This window comes from Seriola dumerili, unplaced genomic scaffold, assembly GCF_002260705.1.
Source record: "Seriola dumerili isolate Sdu_G_001 unplaced genomic scaffold, Sdu_1.0 BDQW01000018.1, whole genome shotgun sequence".
Classification (NCBI taxonomy): domain Eukaryota; kingdom Metazoa; phylum Chordata; class Actinopteri; order Carangiformes; family Carangidae; genus Seriola; species Seriola dumerili.
This window is the reverse complement of record NW_019174273.1, coordinates 2666168-2680446: the sequence shown is the minus strand read 5'-3', so window position 1 is coordinate 2680446 and position 14279 is coordinate 2666168. Positions and strand designations below refer to the sequence as shown.

The window sequence follows — 14279 nt, the reverse complement described above, 5'->3', positions numbered from 1 at the left end:
GGAATATTTTTCCCATCTTCAACAGATGAGTAGGAATCAGTGAGCGGGAATATTTAAGCTTCTTCCTTTCTTAGTTTTCAAGATTTTCCTTAAAGTCTGACTTAAGGCTTCCTTAAAATAAAAACAGCTGCACAAAACATCCTGGAGTCTTCTCTTTAAAATGTTAGTTTAAGTATTTACATTTGCATTTCATTTTCATTTACTTTGACAACTGTCTCACACTTTTTCATTTTAGAGGCCGTGTCTTTAAAATGTTTTTCTCTTGCTTGCCCATGTTTCCATTCCAGCAACATCTCTGCAGCTATGACACATGATTTGTTCGATCTCATACAGCCTGCCATTCACTTGCTTCTCCTGCCATTCACTTGCTTCTCCTGCCTGACACTTCAATTCACTGGGTTTTATCAGTGTTTTGCCCTTTAATTCCAGCTTGGCTCATTGTGACAATGCAGTTTCTTTCCATAAATAAACCTGAGCCAGGAGTAAACAAACATCAGGATGCTTGGTGGGGCTGTGGGAATATGTGGCCTTCATCTGGAGGGGCCTTAGGCATCACTGCAAATAGACATCCGTGCAACTGGTCCTGTTACTATTATTAGTGTTTACATTCAGTATTACTGTCTACAACTCTTTAGAAAATCAAACTAGCTAACTCAGATCCAAACAGTTAGAAGTGAGTGTCAGAATGTGTGACATACAAACTGGAAGCAGCTGCGGACGGAGGGCTCGATGTTGGACCCGCCGAAGGAGGCGACCTCGCCGAGCTGCCGGGGGATTTGGATGGAGTCGTGGAGGAGGAGGCCCAGGCGACGCTGGTCACAGAAACCGGTCGCACTGGCGACTTGTCTGAATAGGACTGGAGGAGGGAAAGATGAGGAAGGAAGGCGGGGCAGGGGAGAGAGATAGAAAGTGGGAGATGGGACAGGACAAGAGAGAGGAAGGAAATGAGCAGATGGAGAGAAAATAGATAAAGAAGAGAGAAAAGGAAGATGGTGGGTTAAGACACGACAGAGAAGACTTGGAAACTTGTTCCACTTTGTAGGAGAAGCCGTATGATGCCGATGGTTTTCTATGTAAATACCACACACTGACATCTGGACATGTGTTCACGCTGCAGAACAGCAGCAATATTATCTCATTTGTGTATCGGAAATTATTTCTTGTTGACTATTTTTTATTACTGATTGTTTAGTCCTTCAAATGTCACATTATAATTAAAACACGCTCTGATTCAATCTACAATGACATAAAAGAAGAGAAGCAAACTGTATTTAAAATCATGGAGCAAAAAATGGTTGACATTTTCACAAATAACTAGAGAGATTACTTAATTATCAAAACTAGAAAAGATGCACTTCACTTCATAATGTAATTAAACAGACTGACTTACATCTGTACTTATCCTCCAGGTGAGCCTTGCAGAGTGAGATGATTCCAGTTTTGAACGACAGTGTCCGGATCTTTCCGGTGCGACCACTGCCACCAACAAAACAACATGTTAGAATATGTTAAATATGTGTGTGTGTGTGTGTGTGTGTGTGTGTGCTGCACGTACGTGTCGTAGACGTTGAGCAGCCAGTTGAGGCACATGTCGACACACAGCGGGACATTGACGAGGTGGGAGTGGCTCTGCTCCAGCCGCTGGTACAGGCTGGTCAGACAAGTGACCAGCTGGGAGATGTCCAGCAGCTGCTCATTCTGCTTCAGCCCGTGCTGGTCAAGCACCTCGCATGCTATCGGCATGCTCAGCAGATCCACTGTGGAGACAGAGAGAGAGAGAGAGGAGGATGGTTAGTTCTTCGAAACACACACACAACGGTGCGGCCGCGCTCAGACTATCCTCCAACAACACCGACTGGGTTCCAACCCTTCATATTCTAAGTGTCCTTGAGCTCAATGCTGCTCAAGGACAGTGGTAGGAAGGGAGTGTCACTCCAGGGATCCATACAATATCACATTGTTCCTCATTATCATTCACTGAGTCCGCTAAAGAACAGAGAGAGAGAGAGAGGTGTGTTGATACTGAGAAAAGGCCAAACACACTTCTAATACTGCTAACACAGCCGATAAGTCAACTGAAGACGGATCAATGCCCGAACCTGAACTCACAGAAACCAGCTACAAATGAGAAAATCATGCTTAAATGGACGGGATGAAGGTTGAACATGTTTTTGAATGTTGTTTCAAAGTCTGATTAGACCTTTTGCTCTTCCAGGAACACACGCTGGACGACATCAGAGAGGCACACAGAGTTTATACTGTTGATCCATAGGAAGATATATCTGTGGTTTTAAGAATCAAAAACCATCTCAGTGTAGTTTTACATCTCCGTCTGGGAGACTACCTAAAGTGAATTGAATTAACCACAGTAATTAACGACCGTAATCAACCACAGTTATAGTGATAATTAAAATTTAAACAGTAATCTGGCATTTTTACTGTGAAAACAGTAACTGTTTCATCTCTTTTTTTTTTTACTGTATTAATACTATCATTGTTGCTTCTTTTTTTACATTTAATTTGTCTTCTTGTCATGAATATACTGCAGTCCAGGTTTCTAAAGATCCTGTTTAAATGACTGCAGAACTGCAATGATTATTCAATCACTCTAATGAAATCTCTGTTTTAAGCAAAAATACAAAACATTTGTTGGTTTCAGCTTCTCAAGGATTTTTAAATCCTGCTTCTCAGGATTTGATGCTTTTTTGATTTAAAAAACAAAAACAAGATGAAACAAGATTTATCTGATAAAGAAAAAAATCAGGAAGAAAAGAGGAGATTGAGGGAAACAGAGAAAAGAAGAAATGGAGAGTCATGACAAAGGCAGTGAAAAGAGAATTTTAACCACCGCGCTGCTTCCTGGAAGTTAATCACCAAACCTGTTCACATTCATTTTTAGAACACAAACAGAGCTCCTGTGCTATACGGCTGCAACCAGCTATACGCCTTGAAACATATCACACACATAACAGCTCGTAGGCGGGTCACACTCTACAGATCATCCAGCGAGAGACGAGAGGGATGAGTAAACACACATATGGAAACACGGAAACACACACACACACACACACACACACACACACACACACACACACACACACACACACACACACACACACACACACACACACACACACACACGCACACTCACAGATTGTGTCAGATGAGAGACAAAGGTAGAGGTAGAGAGAAGAAAAAGGAAGAGGAGACAATGGACACGACAAATGAAGTGAATTGAGAAAAGGAGTGGAGGACGTGAAAGAAGAGAGAGAAGAAAGGAGCAGGAATAAAGAGCAGAGTGAAGGAGGACTGGAACACACTGAGAGGAGCACTCATGAGACGAGAGCGCTGTACTTGAAGCGAGGGGTAAAAACCCTACGTGACACATACAGGAGAGTTATATACACTCACTCTATAAGAAACACCTGAACACCTGCTTATTCATAATTATCCAATCAGAGTATTGTTGCTGACCCTGTTACTACTTCCAGCAGGATCATGCTCCATGTCCCAAAGCTAAAGTCTCAAACTGGTTTCACTAACATCCATATCCAGGGGAAGACTTTTGGGATTTGGTAGAATGAACGTGCAGCTGATAAATCAGTAGAAATGACGTGATGCAGTCAACATGTCAACATGGAGCAGAGTCTCAGAGGAGAGAGTACTTACAGCAGAGAGCCTTCTGCAGGCGTCTGAGCTTCATGGCTGTCCTGTAGGCCGAGAACCGGACATTGTTCAGGTCAGCTGAAGAAAGGAACAAGAGGAACAAACCCAGTTAGAGATGAAGAGGAAGGAGACCCTGGAGTTTCTTCCTTCTGCTCATAATGTCTTCATTTCATCCTGGTAGTCATTCAGCGGTGAAGTTAACATCCAGTGATACTACATATTGTTTCACAGTTAAGCAGTTAAGCAGTGAGAACGTGCATCTTACCCAGAGACTGGTAGAGCTCGGCCATCTTGGGATGGTCCCAGCATGTTGTCTGGGTCTGGTGGCTGGAAGGTGACAGAGAGACACAACGGTCAGATCATGGTGTATTCTATAGAGAGGCCAATGACAAGCCTCCCTGAAATGACTGTGAAAATATTCTGGTGAAACTTTTCCAACATTTCTTGGCTTGTTAATTGTTGTTTGAAAGCAGTAGCTCAGGAAGTATAGATGATTTTGCAACTGTATGTGCAAAGCTGGGGACTGACAAATAAACAGCTGTGAGGGCTGCACCTTCAGCAGCCACATTAGGTGCTGACATCAAGAACCTCATCACAGTTTAACAGAATCTTCTTCATGTTTACTTCCTGGACTGAAATCTGAGGACGAGGAGACGAGGAGTCTACAGCTAAGCTAGCAGCTCTGTGCTTAATCACAGTGGTGATTTGAGCTTAAGGCTAGTGCTAGCATGGCAACATGCTATGCTTTCAATAACGATGCTAACATGTGCAGCAGGCGTAATGTTTACCTTCTTATTTTAGCAAGTTAGCATGCTAACAGTTGTGAATTAGCACTAAACACAGCGCAGATGTACAAAGAACAGCTGAGGCTGATGAGGTGAGAAAGTTATAACAAATCATCTTGAGGGGAACATGAATGTCTCCATGACAACACATCCAATAATTGAAAGTAATATTTCACTAAAAGTGAACCTTATGAAAAGTCAGAAGGATTCATCTGTAGAACCATAACCCTGGCATGGCTAAAGCATCCATATACAGTAGAACCACTAGCCTGTAAAGGTCTAAGAAATACTGTAGTTAATGCAGGGGGGGATGCTAACAACTAACAATAAGTCCTGAATCATTCATTATGAATACATAAAATTCAGAACTGATTTAGTTTATAATTTGAAGTTCTGTAAAATATTAATATTCACATTTATCTGGTCGGGTTTAGCTCTGTGTAAATGTATGTAAATTGAAGCAGAATAAATAGAAATGACTGAATGTTTAATCTCTTATCGGTTCGTTAAGATGCTGAAAATCCTTTTGGTTTTAATCAGTTTAATACTCATCATGTTAAGACATGAGAAGTTTCCTGCCTGTGATAGTCGTCAGTGATTTCTCTATCTTACAGGATCATCTCGTGTTTTAGAAGAGAACTACAAAAGTAAATATAAATGACATGTTCATGTCTGCAGGGAGGAACGTGTCACTTTCCTGGTGCAGTTAACAAAAGTGTAAAATCACACTAACCCAAACAAACGTCCAACAAATACAATAAATCAAATTAAACATGATTTGGAAACAAAATGACCAAACCAAATGAAAAAATGATATTGAAGAGATATATAAACATTAGACAACCAAACAATAAAACCTGAATTTTATGTTTAATAGGAATGTAGGTTACACTGTATTTGGATTGTCCAGCTACAGAGAGTTTATGTGTGACACTAATCTTCTCTAATCCTTGTTGAACATTCAATGTTCAACAAACATTCAACCAACAACTATTAAACCATTTAAGGTTGGTAAAGTGTTGGTGGAAGGCACATTTTTGGGATGTGCTTTTTAGTTTGTGAACTAACACCAGTGATTGTGTTTTGCTAAAATGAAAAACAAAAGGAGATAGAAAGACCTTTTAAGGTGAATCTCAGTGGCTGGTGAATTAGATCAGCTTCCCCAGAATCCCACACTATGACGTTAATCCTGTCCATCTCATAATCTTAGAAAATAACAAGCCACTGAGGCACGAATCCACACAGGCTCCACAGGCCCCGTCCTCCCAGCATCACAGCTGCTGAGACGTGAAAGAGGCAGATAGACGGTTGCTGTGTCATTCTCCCCTCACACAGTCCCTGCTGCTGGAAACTCAAAGCAGACTTGGCTTAGTGTGTGTTTGTGTGTGTGCGTGTGTGTGTGAGATGCAACAAGGGATGTGTACTTTCTCATGGACCAGAATAAATTATGGTAACGATGACATTTAAAGAACAGGGTGGAGGTTTAAAAACCCTTCCTAATATTTGAGCTCCTGTTGAATTGTGTCTTGCGTGTTCTTTGATATAATCCTTTCTTGTATATTTGACAGAGGAAACAATGAGGCTGTCAGAGGAGATGAAACTAAAGGATTCAGGAGATGACACCTACGTGAGCGACTTGCCCTACGACAGGGTCAGGGTCCCGGGTCAGAAATGACCTCCTCAGCCCCTATGAACCCCCAATTCTCCAAGTGTTGGATTCTGTTGTTGGAGGCTACAGTGAGTTGCTATCAGAGAGTGACGAGACGGGCCGGGGCTAGCTGTTAGCATGCTAACTTCAGAAGAAGAAAAGACGCGGTAGAGACCAGAGTTAACATTGGTGTTTGTTTCCACCTCTGGAGACAGCTGTTGGTGAGTAAAGAGATGAAGTTTGATGCTGAACTCACAGCGTTTCTTCTAGACTGGTAAGTAAACAGCTGTTAATGCTAATGCTGACTATGTAGCAATAGCAAAACTTACAAATAACTCTTTTTAACATCAAGTATTCAGTAGTCAAGTTCACAACTAGTTATTACAAGTTGCTTATGGGATTCAAATCCTTATGTCCTTATGTCTTTGCTTCCATACTCTGCCCACATCTGTTGTAGTTGTGTGAACTGTTAGAACTTTTCTATGATATTTTTTAGATGTTAATGTCATTTTCTGTTTTGGCGTCGTACAGATGAATACAGAAAGAGTGGTGGGCATTCCAGGGTGACATTACCAGCATTGGCACTCCAAACCCGAAGAGAGAGAGAGTTAGCATTAGCACAACCACTAACACTGTGTCAGCCACTGCCAGTTACAAGCTAACAAACAACATAAACAAATAAAAGATGCTAACTATGCTAACCCGTCTGATACATCTGCTAGTCTCTGGTTCTTGCCTCAACAGACTCCTCATCTGAGTCTGGGTCTGACTGAGGCTCAAACATGTGGCTGAGTCTCTCTGATGTTTCCTCCTCCAACCATCTTGATGCTCTCTGCTCTTTCACCTGTCCACCTGGAGACAGCAGGTGGTGGGCGGGGCTCAAGGCCTGATCCAGGTTTCTCAATCAGGAAGTAAGAGGAGATGAGCTTCAGACCCAGTTTTTGATTTTTTTATGCGTGAACCATGTTAAACTAAGTATGAATCATAGCAGAGGATTTTTACAGAATTTAAAACATGTCTGGAGAGGAACTTTAAATGGCAGCAAAAACTAATGATGTTACTATAAAGTAAAGAGCTGATTTTCATGGTCATCAGTTCCACTTAGCTGCTGTGGAAATAATTATCATACCAACATGATGAGAAAATCTTGAAGGCTAATTCCAGCTGTAATAACAACAAACTGCATCCATTTTAGCAAATGAAAAAAAAAGAATAAACACGAGTGTAAAATGGCGTCAGACAGACGCTACAGTAAAGCTAACTGAAGTCTTACCAGTGAGCCAGTTACAGCTTTCTGTTCAGAGCACATCACATATCAAACAGTGGACTATCAAGAAATGGTTTTTATATGTCAGATGGTTAATAAATAGATATTTGGCTCCCGGTGGTCCTGGAAATGAGACTGTACATGTCAATCTGTGTCTGTGACACTTTTGTCAGTAAGTTAAATATAGGACGGTTAAATATCTGTTCAGTGGCAGTTAGATTTAAATATTAGAGTCATTTTATAGCTGACATGAATGTGAAAATGAGAACTAGAGCTTTGCAGCAGAAATAAAGGTATTCTTAGATCTGGAAGAGCTAAAACCAGACAGATCCCCAGTTCTTCAGTGACAATGTGTGTGCATGATCACACACACACACACACACACGCACACGCACGCGTGAACAGTAGGTGTGCAAAGTGGATACACACAGTGGGTATTGTGGATTGTTGGAAAAAAAGCAAAGTGGTAATTTTGTGGTGAACAACCTAAACTAAACTAAAACACTGCTGCTGTTTTCTGCCTTGTAATTGTGGCCAGAGGCGTGTCGCTGCACAAATGCAACCCTGCCCAGCTTGTTAAGAGCACACGGTGAGCCGGTCACACACGAGCGCACCTGCAGTTAACCTTTGTCTGAAAAGCACATACAAATAATAATCCATATGGTGACTTTTCCCTCCGCATGGCCCTTGTTTTTCTCTCTCCAGCCTTTCTGCCTCTCTCCTACACTCCCACTCCAGATAATGAAGAGAGGGGTCCCGTGGTGAAGAGCTACTTAAAAATCCTCTGTGCTCAGAGTCTGTGCAAACAGCAGCTCAGTCACTCAGCTAATCGTTGACGTGCTGCTCCGAGCCACTCGGACAAATGTCTCTAATAACAATGCAGCATCAAACACACAGCTGCTTTTATACACAACACTGTTTTGACAAGTCTGCTGGTTCAATTCCTTGAGCAAGGGAGCTGTTTATATCATGATCTCAGTCCCTGATTCCAAACCCAGCGGTCAAGAATCAATGGATGAGTTACATAACAAAACATCATCCAGTGAAAGGAGAGGCAGTCGTATGGAGCCCAGTGACCTGCTGGACGAGAAAACAATAGATACCTTATTTGGCTGCTACACTTTGTAATGATCTGAATTCCTTTAAATTCACATAGTATTCTGGGGGGTGGGGCAAAAAGCCAAACTGTGACAGTGAACAATATATTTCTCTGACTGCAGCCCCTTGTAAACTATGTTAAATAGTAAATGGACTGCACTTACATAGAGCTGTTCTAGTCTTATCGACCACTCAAAGTGCTTAACAAAACAAGCTACATTCACTCAACATCTTTTCTTTATCACACACACACACACACACACACACTGGGGTTCAGTATCTTGACCAAGGACACCTCTACATGTGGCTTGGAGGAACCAGGAATCGAACCACCGATATTCCAGTTATGATTTGTGGACGACTGCTCTGCAGCCTGAGACACAGTTTGTCTACATTTAACTTTACATGATCTTCTCCAAAAGATGTAAGGAAAACATAAAGCTTCAACTCTCAGTAAAATAATCCGTCATATTGTAGAAGCTGAGACATTACACCTGGACGTATGGTTTCAGTCGAACCTGCTCAGAGGTTTTTCCTCCTGTTACAATGATGAAACCTTTAGGACGTGTGTGAGCAGTGCAGACCAATCCAAACCAAATCCAAAAAACGATTCACACACGTTTCAGCTTTCCTGGATTTCTAACCTTAAATATCAACAGACAGCAAAATAAAGAGTCAGTTACAGTTTACTCTAACCTGCAGTACTGGTGGTCAAACTGTGGCATTAATGCAGTTTGCAATAAGCTGTTTGATTTGATTAAGGCACACCACTATGACCTTTTTGGTTATTAAATACTTTCACTGAACTGGATTATCAGCGTTTGTTCTGTGGTTATCCAGGACTTTCTTTTGTGCTCTCAGGGATTTGAATTGTACATCCCTACAGCCTGGTTTTTAATCACAGGAGTGTCCATGTTACCTGACTCCATACAGCTGACATTACTGATCTAAACCTTTTCAACTCATGAGTTGATGGATTCTTGACTAAATAAAGACAGACTTTCATCAGTAAGTTGAGATTTCTTTGTCCTCTGAAACAAAACAAGAAACCAGGGACCTGGGTTCAAACTCCTCCCCCGTCATGAGTCCTCGATGCTGGGGTGCATTTCTACCACAGCCTTGTTCAGCGGCAGAATACACCCCAGGATCAATAAAAGACGTCAATGAAGTATCACATGACATTTCACTATTGCATTAACTAACTACAAAATCCCCACTGCTACTTTCTCTGCCACAACGCCTACCTGTCCTCAACATGTATCAACATTTTCTAATCACACACTTAGAAGAACTTCAACACACATCGTTCTCCAGTATCTCAACTTGAGGTCGCATGCCTCCACCAACAAGTCAAATTTACATCCATAGATGCGTTTCTGTTCACCTGCTTCATGCGCAATTTGAAACTGCGAACTTAAAAACAAGTAATGGAAACAGGATTTAGAAAGAATTACAGACAGAATTACAAAAAAATGTATATGTTCGCATGAGGAGGACAATTCAACAAGGCAATATTTTGTCAAATTTAAACACTTTTTTGCATTCAAGTCGTGGTGCATGTCGTATCAGGCATTAAAATAAGGTATTAAAAATCTGAAAAACTCTCCTGGTCATTTCACTCGTTGATTAATCGCTTGACAAGAGCTTCAGCCATCATTGTCTTTATAATACAGCAGGTTATAATACGTCCTTCATGGCAGACTGGAGGCTAAAGTGAGTTGCTATCTGAGAGTGACGAACTGGTCAGGGCTAGCTGGTTAGCATGTTAACTTCAGCAGAAGAAAAGAAGTGATGGCGACAAGAGTTAACACTGGTGTTTCTTTCCCCCTCTGGAGACAGCTGTTGGTGAGTAAAGGAATGAACGTATGTTGCTGAACTCACAACGCTTCTTCTAGACTAGGAAGTAAACAGCTGTTAATGCTAACGTTAGCTATGTAGAAATAGCAAAACTTACAAATAGCTCCTTTAATCAGCTACTATTTTGATCATCAATCATTTAAGATTAAAAACAGAAATTTCATGACATCATCTTGGGACATGGCAACCTGTAATGGGCATTCTAACAGTTTTCTGGTGTTTTATAAACATAATGATTTATTGAAAATAAAAATAGCAGATTAATCAATTATGAAACTAAGTGTTTGTTGCACCTGGATTCCTCTGATATTTAAAAATCTGATCAGATTATTTCTAAAGGCTTGTTTTTCCCTCAGAAATGTGACATTCCTCTGTGGAGCATAACTTCATTCTTAGACAGACAATAACACACCACGTACCATGACACAATAACACACACACCCGCATGTGTGACTGCTACATATTGCAGTTAACAGGCAGCTGAATGGCTTGTAGCGGCAGTGACAGATAGGCGTTTTAAATAATGGATTTGCACAGAGACACGAGTGTTACTTCTCGCTGCAGTCAATTATGGTTGTTGGATGAATGATTAAAGGTGGTTTATGGGCTGTGATGACGTCTTCTTCCGCCTATCACTGAGAACCAGCCCCAACACAATGTGTCCTGCACACCAGGCACCTGAATGAGCTCACACAACGGCCTTCAGGCATGAGAGGTAAACAGGAGGGTGAAAGGAGAGGAGAGGAGTCGAGTCATGAAGATCATACTTTGATTAAGTTCAATTAAAGTGTATTTTCCTAAATCTTGAGACACCTCAACTGACATTTACAAATGTACTATATGTACCTCAACAGCCCCTCTGCTGCCTGCTCATACACACAAACCTCCCAGCAGGCCGAGCTTTGCAAGCACGCATTCATTTTTTGTATCTCCGCTGTTTCAACTCCATCCTCGAGGTTATTTGTGAAAGAGAACCTGACAAACCCTAAGGCATTATACTGAGCTAAGATGACTGTAATGACTGTATTTCCCTGGTGATCACTTATCATAACGGTGAGTTACTATTCTTTCATTATGCAGTGTGGCTCATTGATGTCTGGACTTTGAGCCCATTGGCTCCTACTGAACACATCGATCTTTAGAATTGGATCACAAACAGATAAACAGCTGGACAGTGTTTTATCAAACATTACCAACAACAGTGTCTGAATAAACTACAGTGCATGTTCATGGTAATGAAGGATCGTAGGGGTAAAAGAGTGTGGGTCATTGTTCTTTTACCCTGATTTTTTCATGATTTTTGGCTTCAGAAAGTATTTTTCATTTTGCACACTTAATGTTGTAGATATGAATTTAAATGCATTAAGTTTGTCCATTAATCTACACACAATAACCCATAATGACAAAGTGAAAACATGTTTATAGAGACATTTTGCAAATGTATTAAAAATCAAAAACAGATTAAGTATTCAGACCCTTAATTCAGTGCTGTGTGATGCAATTACTGCTTCACCTGTCTGAGCAGTTTGTCCAACTCTTCCTGACAGATCCTCACACTGAACTCCAGATCTCCACAGATGTTCTACTGGGTTTAAACCTGGGCCACTGAAGAGTCAAGTCAGACTTGTCCTGATGACACGCCGAGAAACACCCCATTACCATGATGCTGCCACCACCATGCTTCACTGTAGGGATGATGAGCAGTTTAATTTGTGCCTCGTCAGACAAGAGACTTTTCCCTCGTGCTCTCAGAGTCCTTTAATTGCTGTTTGACAAATGCCAAGTGGGCGTCATATGCCTTTTACTCACAGTGGCATTCCTTCTCACCACTCTACCATAAAGGCCTGACTGATGGACAGCTGCTGAGATAGTCGTCAGGTTGTCATGACAATGGGTCTGAATATCAGTTTTGTAATCAATTTGTCCTTTTTAATAAATTAGCAAAAATGTCATGTTTTCACTTTGTCAGATGAGGCGGGGGACAGGCTCAGGCCGCATCCACACTACTACGTTTTCATTTTAAAACTAAGACGATCCCTGTCCAGACTAACACACCTGACAACACGGACATACATACGTCACGATTCACGTACACTGAGCATGTGGGAGTCGGTGTAAACAGGAAGAAGACTGTCTGCTCTGCAGTTGATTAGTCGCACAAAATACTATAAACGAGGAACAGCAAAGACAGTTGTAGCATTAAAATAGAAAATGTAAGTGAACAACAGCTGTAAAGCAAAGACAACAAGGCCAGTAACACCTGTAATTCATTATCCTCGTTGTATTCACCACTGATAGTTGAGGCTAAGACCCAACCAGGAGAGACCGTGAGTGTCTACGTGATTGTTTCTAGGTCTCCATTTTTGCCTGTACAGACAACAACACAACACGAGAGTTTTCAAACTAAAACAGGACCAGCAACGTTTTCAAAAGTCTCCATTTTTGGGGCTCAGAAACTCATAAACATAGGAAAAAATATGCGTTTTAAAACAAGAACGTGGTAGTGTGGACAGAGCCTCTGTGTTTCAGCTGATATATCGGTTCCTGCAGGTTTTGTTTCTTACCACGGTTAAGCAAATTCAAAGCTGACAATGACAAGTTTAGAGTTTCATTTCAATATTTCAACTCACACACTCGGGTCTGCAACCATAATCTGGAAGAAAAACTGAAGGGGTATGATTGTTTTCTGATGCCACTGAATATCCACGTCCGCACATTTGGTGAAAATCAGAAAATTTTATTTCAGCTTCTCAGTTCAGAGGATTTGCTGATTTCTTGCAACAAACAATTATTCTCTTTGTAGATTAATCATCTGATTATTTTCTTGATTAATTGTCTGGTGTATAAAATACACACAGAGCCTGAGGGGACATCTTCAAATTGCTTGTTTTATCTGACCAACACTATAAAACTAAAAACTATATTAAATTAACAACGACCTCAAACAGAGAAAAACAGAAAAATCCTAATAATTGAGAAACTAGAAGTATGACAAAGTGTGAAACGATTCATAATCAGAATTCTTGCTGATTAAAATTTCCTTCCAGTAAAAATGTGTTTTGCTTATTGTTCCATGATTTGTCTGTTTCAGCTCAATTGTGAAAACTGAAAAAACCTTTTTTCAATGAAGGAGAAAAAATAGATGTTCTTCTGTGAACTGATTATCTAATTGTTTCAGGTCTAAACTGGAAAGTCCCTGACTGACTGAGTGATCATATTTCTGCAGGGAAGAGGAGGAGCACTTCCAATACCCCGAGTCTCGCCTCCATTACAGCAAATAAACTACTTTGATTACATGTATCAGTATTACAAAAGGAGGCAGAGGAATAACTAAACATAAGACCTGCCAAGCAGAGATGGCTGCAGGGAGGGAGGGAGAGAGAAGTCATTGCTAACTGCTAAAGAAACTACTAGATCTGAATAGCATGTAAACAACAGAAACATCAGCAACCGGAGATGAGACAATAACCTTACTGCAGCACAGTTATAAAAGCCCTGTTAAGACATAAAGGGTTTCTGCCCACTGAAACACTAGAGTGTTTTTAATTTGGAACGATTACAGGAAGTGTTGAGTTTGTATTAACACGTAAATGAGGCTTCATATTAAAATAACGCTATGACCAATTCTACATACGAAACAGAGAAAGTCAGACATAAAGACCCGCCTCTAATAAAAGTCTGTTACGTTCTGGAGTTGAAGTAAATAAAGACTTGACTATTGTGAACAACGTCAGTTATAAAATCAGCTATATACCCAGCTATATACTAGGTTTTGAGCTAGTCTTGTTTATTTGTTTTTCTCTATTCGGCACATTTGATATGATTACTGCCAGTTTAAAGGAATAATCCTAAAAGGTCTTCAGCCATGAAGAAGTGCAGAAATGTGAAGACGTCCAGGCAGAGAGCAGCAAGGTGCAGGAGAGACTTATTGCACAGGAAAGAAAGGCAGCACAGAATC

At 40.8% G+C, this 14279-nt stretch overlaps 1 protein-coding gene across 1 annotated transcript in view; it reads right to left on the bottom strand.

Annotated features, from left to right (window-relative positions):
• The window catches only part of LOC111232131 (dystrophin-like), a 186257-nt gene that overhangs the window by 19584 nt on the left and 152394 nt on the right, over window positions 1-14279 (bottom strand). The window contains exons 63-67 of the mRNA XM_022759501.1: window positions 3932-3993; window positions 3670-3744; window positions 1556-1757; window positions 1391-1476; window positions 699-856 (exon numbers count right to left, since the gene is read on the bottom strand). Coding sequence (XP_022615222.1) covers window positions 699-856; window positions 1391-1476; window positions 1556-1757; window positions 3670-3744; window positions 3932-3993 — 583 coding nt within the window. The remainder of the gene's footprint in view (window positions 1-698; window positions 857-1390; window positions 1477-1555; window positions 1758-3669; window positions 3745-3931; window positions 3994-14279) is intronic.